At 42.1% G+C, this 21,212-nt stretch overlaps 1 protein-coding gene across 1 annotated transcript in view; it reads left to right on the plus strand.

Annotated features, from left to right (window-relative positions):
• The first annotated feature begins 3,379 nt into the window (after positions 1 to 3,379).
• The window catches only part of LOC144679072 (acidic amino acid decarboxylase GADL1-like), a 60,558-nt gene continuing 42,725 nt past the window's right edge, over positions 3,380 to 21,212 (plus strand). The window contains exons 1-2 of the mRNA XM_078539345.1: positions 3,380 to 3,556; positions 18,705 to 18,871. Of these exons, the coding sequence (XP_078395471.1) occupies positions 3,493 to 3,556; positions 18,705 to 18,871 (231 nt within the window). The 5' untranslated portion in view covers positions 3,380 to 3,492. The remainder of the gene's footprint in view (positions 3,557 to 18,704; positions 18,872 to 21,212) is intronic.

Consider the following 21,212-nt stretch of genomic DNA (forward strand, 5'->3'; position numbering starts at 1 on the left):
TTTTTAAATATTTTAATATCTTTACCTGGTTGGGTTTTTAGCACAATAAAAACGAACCCCTTACCTGGTTAAACTCAAGAAAATCTGTTGCACTGAGTTCCTTGCCATTAGCACAAAAATAAGTAAGTACACACATTGAATTGACACATTCATCCATATAAATTTCGAACCCTGATAAAATCAACCGAGAATAGAAAGAAAGGGGGAATCCTTGCACCTGTCCTCACCTGGTCGTAAGGGATATTTGGGAACGAGTGTCCAGATTTGAGTCCACAGATGTAATGAGAGTAATTGGAAATGGGAACCAAATTAATTCTTAGAAATAAATTAAAAAACTTCAATCCAGGTTTTCTTGTGTACAGTGCTATAATGCTAACAACATGTCCACTTTTGAAGCTAGTGTTTTTCTAGAATTGGGTGAGGTAACTTGGAACAGTTTGAAGGCCCTATCCCTTGAAGAATTGAAGAGTGTGGCTAGATATTTAGAGATAGAAATAGGGCCAAAAGCTAAGAAACCTGACATTCAAAAACTAGTGGTCAACAATCTGGAAATTGAATTGGAAGCGACAGAGATAAGCATAGAGATGGGAACAGGAACTAGCTTTTGCAAAGATGCAGCTGGAACATAGGAGCCTAGAGTTAGAATTCCAGGAATGTCTAGGGAAAAAGAGAAGAAAGGAAAACAGAAAAGGGAAGAGAGGCTAAGGAGCGAGAAACAGCATTTCAAGAGAGGGAAAAAGGGAGAGGTAGGAAAGGAGGAAAAAAGGAGAACTTCAACTTAAACAGCTTGAGCTGAGAGGAGAAAAATCCACTGTACCCAATGAGGACGCCTATAGTGAGAGAACCACTGCTAATTCAGGGCCAAGTGCTGAAATTTTTAAATTCTCCCAAATGATTCCAAAACTTGAGCAGGGAGATGTAGAAGCATTTTTCATTTGATTTGAGAAGATAGCAAAGCAAATGAAATGGCCAGCAGAGAGCTGGACTCTGCTAATGCAAATTAGGTTAGCAGGCAAAGCCCACAAAGTTTGTGCCATGCCATCCGATGAGATTTTAGCCAATTATGAAATTACTAAGAAAGATATCGTCAGCTTACGAACTAGTCCCTGAGGCAGATTGCCAGGAATTCTGAACCCTCCAGAAACAGCCCGAACAAACTTACATGTTGTTAGTATTATAGCACTGTACACAAGAAAACACTTTAAAAGAGTCAAGCAACTTGATTTTGACCCCTGGATACGTTCACTTAAAATAGAGACCACCTATGAAAGCCTCCGGGAGATAATTCTCCTCGAAGAGTTTGAAAACTCACTCTCTATTTCTATAAAGAACCATGTGGAAAGGGTTTCCAGGCAGCCTTCATGGTATATGATTATGAGTTAACCCATAGACCCCCGAATCCAAGAAAACTGGGATCTGCTAACTCTCACAGACGGGGGGAGAGATAGAAGGGAGATGAATGAAGCTGGGACAGACAGAAAAGTAAAGGGACTAATGAAGGAAGGGCAGAACAGATCCCACCTTTTAAAAGAAGAAACCCCGATGGGAGACCAGTAGGGAACTGCCCATGTGTTTTCATTAGGGTTATATCTTGTATATAGACACAAGTGTGTGTGTGTTTGTGTATGTCTGAATGTGTGTGTGTATGTGAGTACTTTTCCGTTAGGTTTATACCTTTTCCTGTATATGGCCACAATTGTGTGTGTGTGTGTCAATATTTTTCCAGTAGGTTTATATCTTTTTCTGTATATAGACACAGTGCTTGTGCGTCAATATTTTTCCACTAGGTTTATATCTTTCCCTGTATATAGACACAAGTGTGTGTGTGTTTGTGTATGTCTGTATGTGTGTGTAAGCACTTTTCCGTTAGGTTTATACCTTTTCCTGTATATGGCCACAATTGTGTGTGTGTATCAATACTTTTCCTGTAGGTTTATATCTTTTTCTGTATATAGACACAGTGCTTGTGTGTCAATATTTTCCCACTAGGTTTATATCTTTCCTTGTATGTAGATGCAAGTGTCTGTATCAGTACCTTTCCACCAAGTTCAATCTTTTCCTGCATATAGACACAAGTGAGTATAGTTCTGCTAGGTTTATATCTTTTCATGTGTATAGTCAGTGTGTGTGTCAGTGTTTTCCATTAGGTTCATAAGCTTTAATGTTTATAAATAGGTATGTGCTTCAGCACATTTCCACTTGTTTCATGTTCTCATATAGATAGAATCACGCAACTTAGAAGGAGACCATTTGGCCCTTCAAGCCTGTGTCGGTTCCAATGAGTTCTATTCCCCTGCCATTTCCTCATAGTCTTGCAAATTTCTTCCCTTCAGGTATTCATGCTTTTGAATCTACTTCAATCACCCTTTCATGCAGTGCATACCGGATCATGACAACTTGCTGCATAAAAACATCTCATCTCCCTTAAATGGGGCGTCATAATCCACAACACATTTGAAAGTTAATAAAGAAGATGTGCTCAAAGATGAAAGGATTAAATATTCACAAGGCTTGTTGCAATATGTAAAACATAGAAGCAGGAATACGACACGCAGCCCCTTGAGCCTGTTCCACCATTCAATTTAATCCCGGTTGATTGTAGCTCAATTTAAAACCTTTATATCCTTTGTTTCATATCCCTTGATACAAAAATCCAACAATTGTAGTCTTACAAATTTCAATGGATGCATTAGTTTCAAACTTTTCCACTAGATTTATACGTTTTCACGTGCATGTGTGTCTCAGTGCTTTTCCAGAAGTTTTATAGCTATTGAAGTGCGCAGATAGTTATGCACTGTGTTCATACATATATTTATTTAAGTAAGGGTAATATTCATTCCTTAGATATATTATCTTATGTACAGTTGTAGATGTATCTCCGTACTTTCTCATCTTTTACATGCATTTGACTTGCAGATGATAAATACGGGGATGTTTCAGCACTGTGCCACTCGGCTTGTTCACTCTTTTTTGTTTTGTGTATATATATAAAATATATTTTTAGACAAGCATCTGTGTGTTAATCTTAGTCTTTTACCATCAGCTTTTTATAAACACACATTTGTTTTATATGGTCAGAAGGAACCCCAGTAATTTTCCATTGGGTTTATATATATATAAAAATGTGCGCGCAACAGGGTTCGGTACTTTTCCACTGGATTTACATGTTGCATGGAATGCATACAGATCTGTGTCTCGCATGCAGTATTTTTCCACTGGGTTTACATTCCCCATTATACACGCACACGAGCGGGTTTCAGTACTTTTCCATTGAGCTCAGTTGCTCACTCGCTGTGCTTTCCCATTCTGACGTCAGGAGCTACTTGTCTGTCTCGATCTGCCGCTGGCTTCCCACTCTCCGCCCCTTTCCCCACCTTCCTCCTCTTTCGGTGCCTTTCTGCCTCTTCCCCTCTCTCCATCCCTTTATTACGTCCCGCGAACCGCTCGAGCGACACAAGTCAAGACGGAGACCACAGGCATCCGACAGCTTCGATGGGAGACACGAGCCACAGCGCGCAGACAATGGAGATCCAGGGATACAGCAGTCCCAATGCGGGTAATGTTCACTTGCAGTGCTGCAGCTTGTGTGTGTGTGTGTGTTAACAGGTGTCAGTGCAACACAGCGCAGATGCAAAGGGCATCCGTTCTTGGCGGGGTTTGGGGGGGGGTGGGGGGTGGGAAGACTTGGTGTTTTAATGCGCAACAATCGAATTTGCTGGGACCTCACAGGCGATGTGCAGTCAGGTATCCCGAAGGATATTTGGATAAAACAAAAAGGGGGAGAGTTCTTAGGAGAACTGCGTCTGACTGAAATTCCCGCTACAATTTTTCGCCCCCCACCCCCCCCCCCCCCGTTACCAAGTTTTCGAAACTGCTCTCAAAAAAAAAGAGAAATAAATGATTTTCCATTTGCGCGCGCCCGAGAAGTGTATTTTTTTTTTAAAAAAAGAGAGATGTGTTTGAATTCAGCAACTAGGAGCTGGTTCGATTCCAAGGTAAATGAGCCAGTAGGGTTGTGGATAGGTGAGATGAGGAGGAGCGCCGAGTCTCCTCAGTGCTTCTCCTCCTCTCTTACATCAGATGATACGGCGCAGGAGAAGGTCGCTGCGTTCAGCAGAGCTGTGCCGGCCTTGGGAGAGAGCCATCCGATCAGACTCACTCCCCCCCCCCCCCCCACCACATTGCAGGTGCTTCTCCGACCCCCACGACCCCTTTAAGTGATGGAGGGAAGAGGGGGTGTGGGCTGGGAATCACCTCTTTGATCCCCTCTGCAATGGACAGGAGAATCGAAGCCTCCCTTCGAGATGTTGCTCATCTCCCAACCTTGCTCCCCGCCCCTCTTGCTAGCCGAGCTCAGCCAAGTTGGGTATAATTCCACTGCGACTGTTGTTGAGCAACTTCAAATGACCAGATGGGTCGCTGTCTCTATGGAAACCCGAGATACAGTGGATACAATCGCCTATGCTGCAAATTACCGCATGGAATTATTATTATTATCGTTGTCGTTGTGACCTTGGTTTAACCGGACTCATCTCCAAGGCGACTTACCCCAGTTTGCTCCAACATTAATCTGCTATCATTCAAATCCTGGGCAGGCTTTTAAGAGGATTATGTCATTCTAATTTCTTTTCGCAAAATGCTGAAAGGGACACACAAAAAAAAAATCATTTTATACGTGTGTGTGTGTGCGTGTGTGTACACGTCGTGGTTTCTGCTTTCTGAGTTACTTTGCTGATGTTATACTTCTGGTGTTCTCCGATTTCGCAGAAGGAGGCGTTTCGTTGCCAGTAAACTCCACCTCTCATCCCCTGCCCCTCCTCACCCATCACCTCCCCCAAAAATGGACAAGTTGACTCCTGAGCTTAGATTTGAGTATGTTGCTGTGGCGATACAGTAAATAAATAGGCATAATACAGCCCAGCATCCGCAGAATTTTGCTTTTATCTTATTCCTTGTGGTGATTGAAACAGATAAACCTTAGAAATAACAGAAAAATAGATATGGGTAAATAGTTTTAGGATCTTCCTGTAGTTCTATGTTTTTAACTATTTTTGCCACCATTTGCACTGTGCAATTTCTACTGTGCAGAACTGTGAACCGTTTGATCTAGGCTTTTGTTGCGAAAATAAGGCTCAGTTGCACGCGTTTACGATAAATATTACATTGCTTATAAGGGCACTATCTTGATGGGCAAAAGAATCGATAAACGTTTTCGCGGGGGGGCGGAAGAGCGGTGGTTAAGGTGTCACCGAAGCTCACAGCTCAGGAGAAGACTATTCGCGTTTGTGGGAAAAGCAGAAAAGCATTGTAAATTAATCCCACTTCCTCACGCTTTGTCCATAGCCCTGCAATGCTTTTCATTTTTAAGCCGATATCCAGTCCCCTTTTGAACACTGCTATTGAATATGCTTCCACCACCCTCTCAGGCAGGAATATAGCATTAAATGCACATGGTTTCAGGCTTTTTTTTTTACCATGTATTTATAAATGAGTGCCAAGGTTCGTATGGGAGAGCGGGCTTTGAAATGCAAGGTCTTAAGGCTGACAACTGCTGGAAGGGCATTGATGTCAGGCATTCATTCTAGTTTCCTCTTCTGCGAGCATCTGTAAACTAAAGATTTATCCTCATGAACTAATAATATTAGTCAAGGGGCACAATTTCATTATTAATATATTTGACGACCCATTTTTGGCTTGAGAAAGCTGAATAACCATGTCATTTGTTTCACAGTGCCATGATGTGTTTTGATGTGATTTAACATGTACAGCACCACATGACTCACCTAGGTGATGCGAGACAGTGGGAGATCCTGGTGGATTTACTTGTTGGCAGCAAGTTCTGTGTGGTGTTCATGTCAGAGATTGACTTTGTTGCATTTCTGCTGTTAGCATGTCAGTTTACAGAATTTGGACTTTTAATCGGTTGCTAAACTGGCCGTTAAAGGCAGTATTGAAAACCAAAAGAAAATAAGTAAAAGTTGCAAAATAAATTGTAAGGAGAAGATTTTAAATTTTGGGGAAAATGGCAGAATGAGATGCAAACAAACCAAACTGATTGGCTTTGGCATTCAAGTTTTGACTTGACGTACCCAGCAGTGTAAGGGTTAAAATGTTAGCGTTATATTTTAGTTGGCAAACTAATAAAATCTGAACATTTTCAGCTCCTTGGAGTTGCACAGATTAGGAGGGACCTAATTAGGAAACATTCAGGGTCAAGGAATTTGATATTTCTGATTACAGGCTGCTGCATTGAGTGACATGAGCACTGCACATGCATAGTGGCGGGAATATAGGAGCAGGAGTAGGCCATTCAGCCCTTCAAACCTATTCCGCCATTCTGCACCTCAACTCCATTTTCTTAACTTTGCTCCACATCCCTTGATACCTAACAAGGAATTGTCCCCTAATGGAGATACTTTAGGTTTTTGTTAGGTTTTTGAAATTGTGCTAGCTTTCTCAGTGGGTGGGGATGGAGGTCTCAGCAACTGGAACAGCTTCTCTGAAAACATTGGGTGGTACTGTGTACAATGAACACAGTAACTGCTGCTCTGCCAGCTCTTACAACACTGATAAAAAGTTTCATAGTTTTGTTAAAGCGGAAATAAAAGAAATAACATCAGCCCTGTAAGAAGCATTTTGAAATTGACACTGCAATATTGTGTAATATCTGTCTGGACCACAGTTCTTTCATCCTCCTGCCTTCATTAGCTGTTGATCCTAAAGGTCAAGAGTTCTACTCGCTAAAAAGGACAATCAAGAACAAGCAAAAAGTTAAGGAACAACATGAAACAAGAAGTAAAAAATGAAAGAATGCAAAAAAATCAGATTCTGGAGAATGGGAAAGAAACAAATAGCACTAAAGGGTAGTAAAGAAGATAGGAAGAGCTACAAAAAGAGAATATGAAAAGAAACTGGCAACAAATATCAAAATCAATACAAAACTCTTCTACAGTTAGTTTAGAAAAGAGAGGGTGGCCAGAAACAATGTGGGCTCTTTGAAAACTGATAATGGCGATGTTGTCAATGAAAGTAAAGAAATGGTGGACATGCTGAATAGTTACTTTGTGTCATTATTTGCTGCAGAGGATGAGGTCAGCATGCCTCACATCCCAAGGAAACTAATTATTGAATAAGGGCAGAGACTCAACAAAATTTACTTAAGCGGGACAACAGTGATGGAGAAATTTATGACATTAAAGAGCGACAAGTCCCCAGGACCAGATGGTTTCCATCCCAGGATTTGGAAAGAAATAGGCATCAACATTGCAGAAGCCCCAACTATAATCTTCCAAAGATCTTTCAATTTGGGAATTTAACCTTAGACTGGAAAATCGTGCATGTCACTCGCTTTTTGTGAAAATTTGGAGAGGGAAACCAGGGAATTATAGGCCAGTTAGCCCAACATCAATTGTTGGCAGGACATGCCAACATTAAATGTATTTTCCTGTATAACCAATTTTGGTTAAAAAAGTGCTGAAAATCCTAGTTTTCGTGTCTTGTTGGATCCTACAGGCTGGGTCAAATTTGTCACTCTGGATACATTGACACGATCATGTGTGTTGTCACCCCTTTTTTTGCTACCCAATAAACACCTTTAAAGATATTATTTGAGAATAAATGGACATATTTCTATTGAGAAATCCCAAATTGAATTGAGGTATGTGCTAATGATATAAAAGTTCTTCAGTCGTCATTTACTTTATTTGTATAGTTGTATCATATTGCATGCTTTTGGTTACCAAAGGCCTTTAATATTTATCTCGATGAATGTAAATTGGAAAAACTTGGGACTAGTGGAGAGTTGTTAGAAGCTGGGATTGTACTCCCTGTAACAGAAAAGGTTAAGAGGAGATTTAATGGAGCCATTCAAAATTATGAAGGGTTTGTTGGAATAAATTAGGAAAAACTGCTTCCATTGGCAGGAAGGTCTGTAGCAAAAGAACACTGGTTTAGTTAATTGGCAAAAGAACCAGTGGGGCAAAGAGAATTTTTTTAACATGGCAACTTCTTATGATTTGGAATGCGTTGCTTGCAAGTGTGGGGGAAGCAGGTTCAATGGTAACTTTAAAAAGGGAATTAGGTACTTAAAATGGGAAAAAAAAATTACAGGGCCACGTGGAAAAAGTGGAACTAATTGCATAGCTGTTTCAAAGAGCCAACACAAGCATGATGGACCAAATGGTCTCCTTCTGTACCATATGATTCTATGATTCTCGTAAGACACTATAGAGACACAATCAATTATATAGCACTATGGATTGGAACAAACTAACGCAGTGTTAAGAAAAGTTAAGAATATTTTGTTGCGCATCAGATGATCAAATTGGCAGAATAATTCCACTGTGAGACAGCAAGTTAATAAAGTTTTTAATTTGTTTGATTTATTTCAAGAATATTTACTTGAGATATGTTCAATGTCTCTTTCACTTGGGGGTTTATGTCTCTGGTATGTTTTTCAGATCTGTTTGAACAACTGATTTTTATTTCAGTGTCATAATTGACATCCTTTAAATGCCCCATTTCTATTGCATTATATTTATTTAACACTATGGCATAGGCTACTGGTGCATTTTTGAACAACAGTACTCAATTGCTTAACCTTGGTTTAGTGAGTACTAATTCCAAAAGCTTGCTGGAACAGGGGTAGAAATCTACCTTTGCATGCTTTTAAATGGACAATTAGCTGGAGTACCTAATAAAATTTTAATAGCTGAATGAAAATGACCAAATAGGACCAGGAAAAACCATTCATTCCTCTGGTTCACAACATGGACACTTTGAATTATGGGCTGCTCCACACTTAAATCGAATATAGTTTTCAACATATATTTTCAATGCAATAATTACTCAGGGCATTTCCTATAACAGTCTGGAATCAACATGCAGTGCACAGAAAGTAGGAGTGCGGATTTGATCCTCCCTACCCAGTTGAGTTCCTAATCCTGGCTGTGCTTCTTTAGAAACAGGCAGAGAGAGCATGGACAATTCTGTCTTCACTTAGTGTCTACATAATCTCACTTTTCAAGCAGGAATTAGTGAATAGTGATTAGGAGTAGGGACTCTGACTGCTTCTTCCCCTCCTAATACAGGGATGCTGAAGCCAACTGGTAATGTCCTCACCACAAGTTTATGTCAGGAAAGAGAGTCCATGGATTCAAACTAGGCTGCTTCAGCTCTCTATACATAGGCAGTGGATTTACCCACTGAATAATTAGAAGAACATGAAAAATGATAATTTTTGTTGTGAGACTTGTAACAGTACTATCAGATATGTCAGGTCTTTTGGATTTCCTGCAATTTCCATAGTGTAACTATGAAGCAAATAACTGAATTAAAATATAACTGTTTCAGAAACATAAATTAAAAGAAAAAAATCTCTAAATGCTGGACATCTGAAATGAAGATGGAAAATTTTCGAAATACACAAGTCAGTCAGCAGCTGTAAAGAGAATAGATAGGTGTTATATCAGAGCCATATTTAAAATGTTAAACCTGCCGATTCTCTTTAGAGATGCCTGCTGCATTTTCTGTCTTTATTTTGAAACTTATCCTGCTCATCTGTGTGTTTTCACCTGGTTTTCAGAGTTTAATTGCTAAATATTTTATCCAGTCCTTATTGATTTAATCAGCTTTTTTTGTTTCAGGCCTAATGGGTATACCCTCGGTCCAGACACCTAAAGCTGCAAATAATCAGATAACTGTGGCCTCCTTTGGTGTGATTCTGCACTCTTGTAAAATCAAAGAGTTAATAATGCAGCATGTATTTATTAATAAGAATATTATGGTGAGTCACTGTGAAAACTCATTGCTTTGCTAGTAACAAAGGTTTCAGTATAGACTGTTTTATGCTGAGCACTATACAGTCTGATGACTCAATTTGCTGTGAACATATAGATCTGCTCACTCACTGATTTCAATGACTTTCCTTTCTCACTGCCATAGTGAGCTGAAAAGCGCTGGAGTTGAAATAGTAACCATACATAACAAGAGATCACCTATTGAAAAGCTTCTATATTAGAATGATTAGCACCAAACGTAGACTTCATCTTAACTTAATCACTGATAATAGGTGAAAACATCAAAAACAGGAGTTCGACTGAGTCAAAGGCCTCAAGAGCATACGATAAAAGTCTGTTTCGTCAATGGATTGTATTATGTCCTAGTGCCCCTTCCATAATTACATTTTAGTGAATATCTGGCATGGACTCCAAGGGCTGAATGACCTTGTTCTGTCCTGTATATGACTCTAGGAATGACACTACTTACATTTATGCTGAAATTTTACTGATTCAAAATAATACATTAAAAGTGATGTTTATTTATGGACATTCAAGCTCCTGTTATCAGCTGTGGAACTCGTTCTGTCCCATTGCTTTAATGTCAGTTAATTCCATTCCTAACTTTGCACTGAAATCCCTAATTAATTATAAAATAATATTGTCATAATTCATGTTCAAAAAGATGTTCAAAGGAAACTCACAGAGGCAGCCAAGTCATAAAAGAAGACTATTGTTTGAAAAGATCTCAACTCCCAGCACCCTCAGACTTCAATATAGAATGGCAAACTTTGTTCCTTCCCAGAAATGAATCTTTTCCTTTCAATGTTCTCCTCTTTATACCATCTGCTCCACCTCGTTACCCCACATCTGTAACGTAGCTTATGATGGGATACAAAGGGCAACAGTAGTTATCTGGCATGTCACCAAACAACTGTCCTTCACATGAACAATGAGAGTTAGGAGGGAATGTAATCAGCAGTTCTACCTGTGCCCAGAGTTGTCTTTGCGACTATACACAAAATTTACAGCAAGTGTCAGTAAATATTGATTAGTAGTATAAATGTGGAACTTTGGCTCCATTATATTGTCACAGACAAATGTTTGTTTTCCTTTTACTGCCTGTGCTCAATATGTATGTATTTGGTGTGTATTTTCTTAACCTCACAGTGATTGTCACAATTAAATAATCCAGCAGCAAGTTTTTGTGAGTTTTAAAATAATAAAGGTTATTTATTGTCACACACTTGCCCCGGATGTTTTAAATGTCTCATTCACTCATCTCACACACACTAACACAGAGACAAAGATTAGGTACAGATAAAGGTAAAATAGCATGGTTACAACTCTAAGTTATCTCAGTCTCTTTTGTGGCAAGCCTCGAGTTTGTTAGATGAGTTGATGTTTTGGTTGAAGTGAAGGTCTTAAAAGCAGAGGATTCTCATTAAGTGCGAGGCTTCTTGTAATCAAAGTTTCTAGAGGTTGGTTCTCAGGTGAACTCAATATTGGAGCAGGTTTTGGGGAGTCCTGGAGCAGGTTTGGGGGAGTCCTTTTCCCACTTTCATGGTAATGCTGTTTATTACCTTGGCTGCATGGATGACTTGTAACGGGTTTGATGGCTTTCTATGCAGAACAGCTTCTGCAGCTTTTGAAAGCAGACAGAAAGCAGGACTTTCTCATCACATGACCTTTTACAAGCCCAAAGTCCTTTTCCAAATAGGGTGTGTGGTTAGGTCGATTATACGTCCTGTGTTGTGGATCTCACACCTTGAGAGTTTGACCCATTTGAAAGACCCATTCAATTGATGATACCCTTTTGAACTAGTTTCAGGAAAGGACATTGAGCCAGCATAAGTCTGGAAGGTTCCTTTTGTTCCCGCTTGAACAAAGGAGTTGCTTCAATCGCAAAAGAAATCAGCTGATTCTCTGGTGTCCATCTTTTTGCCGCCTTTTGTGATCAGTTTTAAAATATAAAAAATAATTTGATGTTCAGAATATGCTGGGACATGATAATATCCATCAACTCTTCCCATTTATAATGGAAGCTGCTTTTGTAACAATAGGCTGGATTTTATAGGGGGACATATTCCGCAGCCCCCAACTGAAATGTCCGTTGGCAGCCTTCCCACCTGAAAACTGGCTGCCCTGCAGCAATACCACACTGGGGGCAGCCTTAATTGATTTAGATTGGAGGTTCTGCCCTCATCGGGGAGGAAGACCCACCCTAGAGAGCTGCTGGCCAATCTGATTGGCCAGCAGCTCTGTAGTACTAACAGTGCCAAAATCGAGTAGCGGCCACTACTGGCACTACAAGCAGTCTACGAAGAAAAAGTGTCATGGATTCCAGACTTCAGGTAAGTCTAGGATTTTGGATGGGCTTGCCTGGCAGACCTCAGTGAGGGGGGCGAGTGAGGGGGGAGTGGGAGCAGGAGGGTGACAGCCATAATTTAGAGGCTAGAGGGCGACACTTAAAAGGAGGGTGCATGATCTTGGAAGGGCTGCACTGATGGGCACAGGGGACCCCTGCAAGGGAGTACCCCCCTTCCCTGCCTGATGGTAGCCCACATCGTGAAAACTGCCGGACTGCCCGCCTTGCCTCTGCCTTCCCCTACCTCATGTAATATAGAGTGGGAGAAATTCCTGGTCAGCCATGTGATGAAAGGAATTTGCAGCCTCTACTATCACTCTCCATAGCTCCAGGCTACAAAGACCCATTGCAGCCCCAGTTGTTTCTTAAATAATTGCGCAATTTTTGTCTCCTCTATTTGACCTAGAAGCTCTTTCCAAGTATTGATTATTCTATGGGTGAAGAACCTCCCGGTATCAGCCCTAAATTTGCCCTTTTTTAGTTTAAACATGTATCTTCTTGCCCCGCTCCTGCAACATAGTCATTTTTCAGGTTCACTTTTTTCATATTCTTTGTTATATCATTTAGGAGCCCCTGTGGTGCAGTGATAGTGTCCCTGCTTCTGGGCCAGTAGCTCTGGGTTCAAGTCCCACTCCAGGGCTCGAGGGCTAAAGGAAGGTATGTTCATAACATGGCCAAACAGGTCGAGTGTCAACTTGTGATATCCTTTCAATACATGCCAATGGCAGGTGGTAAGAGTGAGAGAGATTCCTGATCAGCCATGTGATGAAAGGAATTTGGAGCCACTACTGGGCTACAACATGCATGTAAAATTGCCACAGGAACTCAGACTTCTTGGGGGCTGGTTGGCTAGCTGGTTAGACAGCCAATGTGGATCAGACTGGTGCCAACAGCATGATCACTGTTCTGGCTGGGGTGGATTCAGGACCTGCCTCCTTTTCCTGGCTGCGGTGGAAATCGTGGCACTGAGGATCAGACCTGCCTTTGGGAAGAGAAATCAAGAAGAAGATTGCATTATCTTCTTCTGTAAGATCACCTCTCAGGCATGTTGTTTCACAAACGAAAAGTCAAAGTCTACACTTAGATTCTAATATGATGGATCAGCATCATTGTCCTTCTTAAGTTTCCTCCAATGCTTGAATGAATCCTTTATTTCTGAATCTCTCCCCTATATTTGAATGTCTCCTCCATGTTTGGATATTTCACCTCCTCTTTGTCTCAGTGATTAGAACCAGACAAAATGTTCAAGATGTGGCTTGGTGCACCATACAGTTTGAGGATGACTTCTGTGTCTTGCGTTCCAGTGTTTTGGATATATGATTAACGACAACAACAACATGACATATTTATATACATTAAGTAGGAAAGCATTCTAAGGCACTCCACCTGAGCGTTATAAGCAAAATTAGACACCGTGCCATATGAGGCAATATTTGGGCTAATAGCATAAGGTTGGTCAACAAGGTGGGCTTTAAGACATGTCTTAAAGCAAAAAAGAGGGGTAGAGAGTCAGAATGGCTTAGGGAGGAATTTCCAAAGTTTTGGACCTAGACAGCTGAAACTCTTTAGAGTTATCAACAGTCACAGATTGCAACTCTTTCGAGTACAATCACAGTTCTTGGGTTCCGGGAGTGGGACATGAAGCCACAACCCTCTGATTCAAAGGCGAGGGTGCTATGAACTGAGCCACAGCTGACACCTCCTAGACAGCTGAAGGTGCACCACCTATGGTGGAGCAATTAAGATTGGAGATGCTCAAGAGGCCAGAATTAGATGAGTACAGATATCATGGAGGGCTGGAAGATATTTCAGAGATAGGGAGGTGCAAGGCCATAGGAAGGATGAGATTTTAAAATCAATGCTTGACTGGGAACCAATGTAAGTCAGTAAGCACAGGGGTGATGAACAGGTCTTGGCGCAAATAAGGACACGGACAGTAGAATTTTGGATCTCAAGTTTATGACTAATTTGCATTGAGTATCTGAGTCGAAGGGGGGAACTTTAACTCCCAAGAATGGACAGTTGGGAACTGCTGGTGAGCGTGGCATAAAAATGGTTGATTTTTAAAGCAGGAGTGCAACCCGACTCCAGTGTGCCCACTTCCGGGCTTAAAGGCGTGCATTTGGAAACTTAATTACCAGGGTTGGAAATTTCCTAATTGGAACGCAGGTGGATACTTACTGGCACAATTTGCATAATTAGGAGGCTCCAAATTTCACTTAAGAAGGATGGATTTCCAGGGACTTGTAAAACGGACAGTGGAAACAGGCGAGTTTGAGCAGCAGTTTTGATGGGCATTTAAACTTGTCAGTGGCCTATCTGAATAAAAATCTTACTTACTGAAGCTGCTGTCGCACTTCCCTCTGGCATATATCTGGCACAGAGTGCTTGTGTGGAAACAGCTTTTTTCAATCTTAGCAGATTTCAATTGACAAGGTCGGGATAGGAAGTGCCTTGGTTGTGTTCGACAGCACATCGAACAGGAAGACCGTCACCATTCGTGGCAATAATGGTGTGCTGTGGTGGGATCAGCAAATGCACAGGAGAATTGCGGGTTGAGGAGGACAAAGGGGGCTCATCATTCATCTGCAGATATAGGAAAGCATAGAGCAGAAGGATGAAGATGGGGCATCCATCGCTAGACAAGCCGCTCACATTACTGCCTGTTTGTCCTATTATGGCAAAGGTTCACCTTGTGTGATACATAACAAGTTAAACCCCATTGTTTGCTCTCACCACCAGCACCAATCCACTGCACCCCCGGACTCATCATTAAACAGCCTCAATCACACATTCAACTATTGCACTTCTACTCATTGAGCTCCAGCAGGTATTAACACTCATCATGAAAGAAGTGAAAGGGAAATCAGGATAGGTAATAATGGGCAAGATGTGGGAATGCTGTTAATCATTAAATTTTGTGTGGATTTATACAAAAAAAGGAAACTTAACAACATTTTGTGAAACACCCATTGTTTCCGGTTTGTCATCTATTTTGAAAAAGAACAATATGTGCCTTATTCCCATGTACCCCAACCTCTCCAATGGCTTTTACCTGTGAATGCCTTGTAAATCTCCTCTCTTTATGTTAGTGCTCTGGGATAAATGCTATCTCTTCTTGGAGAATTATTTGTTTACAACTTCTTTAGTGTGAGAAGACTTCTCAATTATATAAAAATTCTTCTTATCTCTACTTCTGTTGCTCATATCTTTTCTTGTGAATAACTGGAGGAAGGAATCCATTATCTTCTCTGTTTCAGTGCAGTTTTCATTTTTTGTGGATGTCACCACTGACTGCACTTTTATTCCTATTGTACTGAAAGAATTTCTTACTGTTAAGCTTTGGAACTGCAGCCTTCTATTTTTACCAGGTCTCTCTTTGTCCTTCTGAACATATTTCTGCATACTACGGCATTTATCTCAGTGATCTTCTCCCCCTTTCTCCCTGAAGGGTTTGTGGATTTTACTGTTGATTAATTTTGTTAATCCATTAACCGTTATGCTTGGTTAGTATATGCTTGCTGATTCTCAGTATTTAATTTATACTGCATGCTCAGCATTTTGCCTTTAAAGGTGCTCCACTTGTCCTCTGCTGAACCTTAGTTGAAAATTACCATTTCAATTCATTTGTTTGAACTGTTCCCTCATTTTGTTGAAATTAGCTTTTTAAAAATGTTGACTCCATCGGTGACATTTCAGCATGCCAGATCATACCAAACTATAGTCACATTGATGCTTTAGTCAGTATTCCCCCTGGGTGACATGATTCACATTTTCTGTGGATGAAATTCAACTTCAGTGAGGGTGCAAAATGAGTGATAGTGGATTAAGCCACCCATTAGACACCATTGAAGTCAATGGATGGGTAAATTGGGTGGGGTGTACAGTGGACAGCTGAGCAGCTATCATCTGCTTTGTGCCCCTGTTGAAGTTGAATTTTACCCCCATTTTGTTTTGATGTAACCAGCTTTTCCAATGTTTCATTCTTTGAAAATACCCCTATGAATGTGAAATTAACGTTTGATATATTTAACATTCAAGCACAAATCTAGATTATTTGATATTTGTAACACTACAATGATTTGCAGTTTGTTGGTTTCAGTTTTCTGAGACATTGGACGGAATCATCCCACATTTGCATAAAGTGCAGCAGCGGGCGGGAAAAAGGATGTCTTACCCGCCAGCCGCAATGGCGGCTTTTCACGCCGCATCGTCCCATTCCCCGCGTGTCCCGCCTCATTAATATTGCATTCTCGGGAAGCATGCCAGGCCTCTGATTCGCCTGCCCCTCCATCGCCTCAGGCCTTCAGTAATCCAGGCACCGTATTTAAAGGGTGCCCCTGCACTAAGCTAGCCCTCTCTAAGGCACCGGAAGCTGCTGCAAAGTCATGCTGCGACCACATTTAGCGACACTTCCCTCAGGCCCCTACTGGATGTTGTTGAGGCCCGCTGTGAAGTCCTCTAGCCCCGCTCTGGGCGAAGACCAGCAATCAAGGTGACAAATCCAGCATGGGAGATGGTGGCAGCAATGGTCAATGCCAATGTCCTGCAAAAGAAGACAGCCACCCAGTGTCAAAAGAGGACAAATAATCTCCTCCGTTCTTTGGGGGTAAGTCACTCTTCTCATCACTGTCAACTCACACACTCACAAACCCATCACACATCCACAGGGATCTCACTCACTGCCAGTTCAAGGGACATCACCACTCACTCTTACACACCTTCATCTGCCCTGCAGATCGTGTCCTCATCCTGTCCATGGCAGCACTCACCACCTACACATGCCAGACATCCTTCTTATCTGGCCTGGCAGGCATCCTGCTTACACTCTCTCCATCTGTATTTATGCAGGACAAGCTGGCACACAGCAAAAGGGAGAAGTTGCAGACCGGTGGTGGAATGCCTGACATTGAAGTCCTCACAGATTTTCAAAATAGAGTCATCCAGCTGGCCGACGATGATCTGGACCATTCCTGTGCTGACGGTGAGGTCGGCTGTGCTCAACCAAGTGAGGATCCAGCAGTGCAACGTCCATCTGACAACCATGCTGTGAGTCAATTCCCCTGTTCCGCAGTCCCTTGCCATGCACTAATTATCTTTCCTTGCTTTCTCAGTCTCCCTGGGAAGCAGCCGAGGGGATCCACAACCCAGGTCCTTGACTCAAACCCTGAAGACATCTCGGAATAAGAATCAGATGACACCCTAATTGAAGGCCCGTCACAGCGCTCACCCACATCCCCCACCAGCACAGAGACACATACCTCAGTGGGACTTAGTTCTAGAGTAGCCTCAGGATCACAATCTGGTGAGCACATCGCACTATCTGATCCACAGCAGGCGGCAGCAGGGACTTCCCAGGTTTCTGGCACTCAGAGGACTGGTGGAGACAGGAAATCTTCTGAGTGTGAGTCAGATGAGGAGCCTCTGGACTCGGTCAGACCTCAGTTGCTGGAGCTGCAAAGGCAAGCTCAGGAGCATCACAGAGGGATGTCCAATGCGCTCCTCAGATTGCAAGGCACGATGGAGGAGTCCGTCCGCCTTTAGTCTGAGGTGATAGTGCTGGAATGCCAACGCACCAAGGTCAACACTGGTAGGATGGTGGCTGCCATGGAGACCATAGTCCAGGACATCAGTCCTGCATGGCTGCTTGAGCTGAACTCCATCGCTGACGTCATAGTTGACCTCCAATAGTGTCAACACGAGAGGGGTGCAGGGCAGCTCGATCTCACTGCAGCTTCCCCGTCTACTCAAGGAGTCACCAGGGGCCTTCAGGCACCCATAAGGAGAAGGATCAGCAGGTGCACACCTGGGGATGTCCACCCCGGTGACTCTGGGACTGTCCACCCATCCGAATCCCCTCTTCCTGTGACCCCAGAAGCTCCAGCTCCACAGACTGAGTAGGGTGCCGTTGCCACACAGCAGGACCCCGAAAACAGGCCAGGGCCCTCTAGGTCTTGGCTCCCAGAGGATGCCTGTCAAGGTCATCACAGACAGGATGTAGCAGTCAGCAGGCTGCCTCCACCTCCGCTGTGGATGTCGGGGGAGCTGTCTTTATCTTGTGCAGAACCAAGGTTCACATCTGAGGGACACAAACACTGCTCATCATAACAAGGAGCCATAGGCAAGGAGATATTTTTGGGAGTTTATTTACAATAGTGAACAGTATGTACAAATGATTAACACCCATGCCCAGGCTGTGCAACTACATCTTCTTAACCTTTCTAACCCTGCCCCCTCATCACCCCCGCCCCCCCCAGGGTTGCCGGGTGCATGCCTTTTAAAGGCAGTTGTGAAGCATGCCGTTCTGAAGTCACGCCATTCTTTGGCATATCTGTATTCTACAGAACAGCTCTCATGATAAGTATAAATTGTAATAGTCAGTTATTCAGTGTTAGATTGTATAGAATGAAATGTAGAACAGAGAGGGGTGTACTGGTGTCACTTTTGAGTTTTAGAATCGAATGATCTCCAGAGTGTATGTAGTCACTTTTATGATCCAATTGTACTGCAGTATGCTGTTTGTTCAGGCACTAAAACTATCTTGTTATTTTTCTACGTAGATGAATTGATCAACGACCACTATCTTAAAAAGGGTGCAATCCTGGTGGATGGGGTGGTCTTGAATGGGCCTCTGCAGAATGCAAAAGCAGGAGAGAAGTTTGTTGAAGAGGCGTTCCCTATCATCATGGAAGATGCCATAAAGAAAGCGACTGATGTCAATGAGAAGGTACAACCCAAGGCAATAAGCAGCCATGCAGTGTGACAGTAGCAGTAGATTCTTAAAATGCATCGGCAAATGCAAGACTTTGGCAACTGAGTGCCAACTTTTCAAGGCCTTCTACAAAGAAAGCCTTTTAACATTGATGACGTATTTGTATCCACGAAGTTATACCTACCAAATCTCCCATCGTAAGCTAATTGATCTTAAAACAGTTTGTTATCCATCAGATTTCTGTACTTGAATAATATAGGGTAGTATCAGCTCTTTAGAAACTAGTTTCCTGGTTGGTACTACATCCAAATGGAGGATGGGTAGGGGACTTTTAAGTTATTTTCCACACTCGTTGGCCATACTTAGCATTGATCATGATGATAGATTGTTATGTTATTAAGTGAAACATCTTTACTATTTCTGCACCTACTGGCTTCCTCTACATGACCCAACAGCATCAACTCAATCTCAGAAGAGCATTCCTCTATACAGTGTCTAGATTGCAACCTTCCATTTCTTACACCAGTTTGTTAGTTTTACCTCTTTTCCCTCCAATTTTTTTTTTGAAGGTTGAACCTCTAAGAAAGTTTGAACAATTCCTTAATAAAAGTGGGTTCCTTTGATATTCAGATCTTTTGCTGTCAGCTTTAACCAATTGTCTTACTTTGGAGATATGGATGGTTAAGAGTTTCTCAACATCTTTCCTTGAATAGTGATCAATTTTCCATTTTTAATCATAACTTGACAATTTCTTAGTGGATTTTATGATTATCAGCTTGTTTGATTGAATACATTATAAACAAGTGGAGTGCATACCTTTGCCACACTGTGTTAACTCAATGTTATTACAATCATGCAGCTCTTCCTTGAGGCATTTCCCTGCCTAGTTGATGCACTTTAACTACAAAGCTACAAAAATAAATCTTTTTATTAAGAGTCTCCATTTCACTGAGGAGGTTTCAGGCCAATCCACATGCAACAACCTGCTCTGAAAACTCTGCTCACAGCTGGGACAAATTCTACCACAGCAGCTGAGTCAATCCACAACATTTTAAAGCAACCCACAACATTGTAAATAAAACAACCTGCAACATTCTTAAAAAAGTCAATTTGCCCTATCTTCCAATATACCCTTTAAAAAATTCCAGGATGCAGATCTGTATTGTTGCCAAAAAATAATCAGATCTTCCTTGGCCATATCCCTATCTGTGTGTCAAGTTTCATTGAAATCTGTACATTATTTTTTGTGATATATTATTGACAGACAAGCAGACCAACAAACAGGGTGAAAACATTACCTTCTCCACCTTCAGTGGCAGAGGTAATGACAAAAAATAAAATAGTTATCTCAAGAATTGTAAACAACAAGAAGGGGAAATGGTTTTAAAGTAATATTATGGAGTAAGCACTTCATACTGTGCATCATTCTGCATTAGACAAAGTTACACTATGATCAAAATCTACATAATATTTTAAAAGTCATATGCCTGTATGCAATTCCTGTCAATTTTGCCAAGATAAATTTCTATGTACACAATTATACTGGAAACTATTGGCTGAATGTTACGGGGCCTGCAGGAGTGGGCTGGGAGGTGGGGGAGCTGAAAAATTGGGAGGGCTTTTGGGGGGGTGGAGCACCTGTCACCTCCCTGCTGCTACTGGCTGTTTACTAGCAGCATGTCAACCCTCTGCCACATGGAGAGATCGCCTGTTGGCCTCGACCTCCCTGCAGGCTTGGGGTGGGGGGTGTCCTGATCGGGCACTCGTTAGCCCACGGAGGGTCCCTGGTGGCAATGCCCCCCACCAGCAACATTCCCCCCCTGCCCTCATCAACCACCCCTGCCTCCTTGTCTGGGCTTGCCTCACTGGTCCTGGTGATCCCTGATCCCAATTAACTTGCTGTAAGACCAGTAACCATTGCTGGTCTCCTGGGTGGGTGCAGTTCCAGCAGTGGCCACTGCTTCTGCTGGCACTGCAGGGACTGAAGAACTGCCTGCCCTCCGATTATCTGGCAGTTCTTCGATGCTGGCTCTCGTCCCTTAAAGGGACCTCCCTGACGGCAGGTCAGTAGCTGCAAGATTTCTATCAGGGCTCCCATAAACGGCTGAGGCAGGACTGCCCTAGTTTTCTGGCTAATTGTTAGGACCATTGCCTCCCCATCAAAATCTAGCCCTATTTGGAAAGTTGCCACACTGTAATCACACCCATCTATCAGTTCTGGCATTGCAGCATTTGCACCTCCCAGCTCCTCAGTCCATACAGCGAGGAACTTCTCTTCTAATCAAATCTATTTCTCTGCTTCCTAAAGCGCCTTATATTTTCTGTTTAACTATGCATAATGATACAAGTATTAATT

The sequence above is a fragment of the Cetorhinus maximus genome, chromosome 3 (assembly GCF_964194155.1).
Source record: "Cetorhinus maximus chromosome 3, sCetMax3.hap1.1, whole genome shotgun sequence".
NCBI classification, from domain to species: Eukaryota; Metazoa; Chordata; class Chondrichthyes; order Lamniformes; family Cetorhinidae; genus Cetorhinus; species Cetorhinus maximus.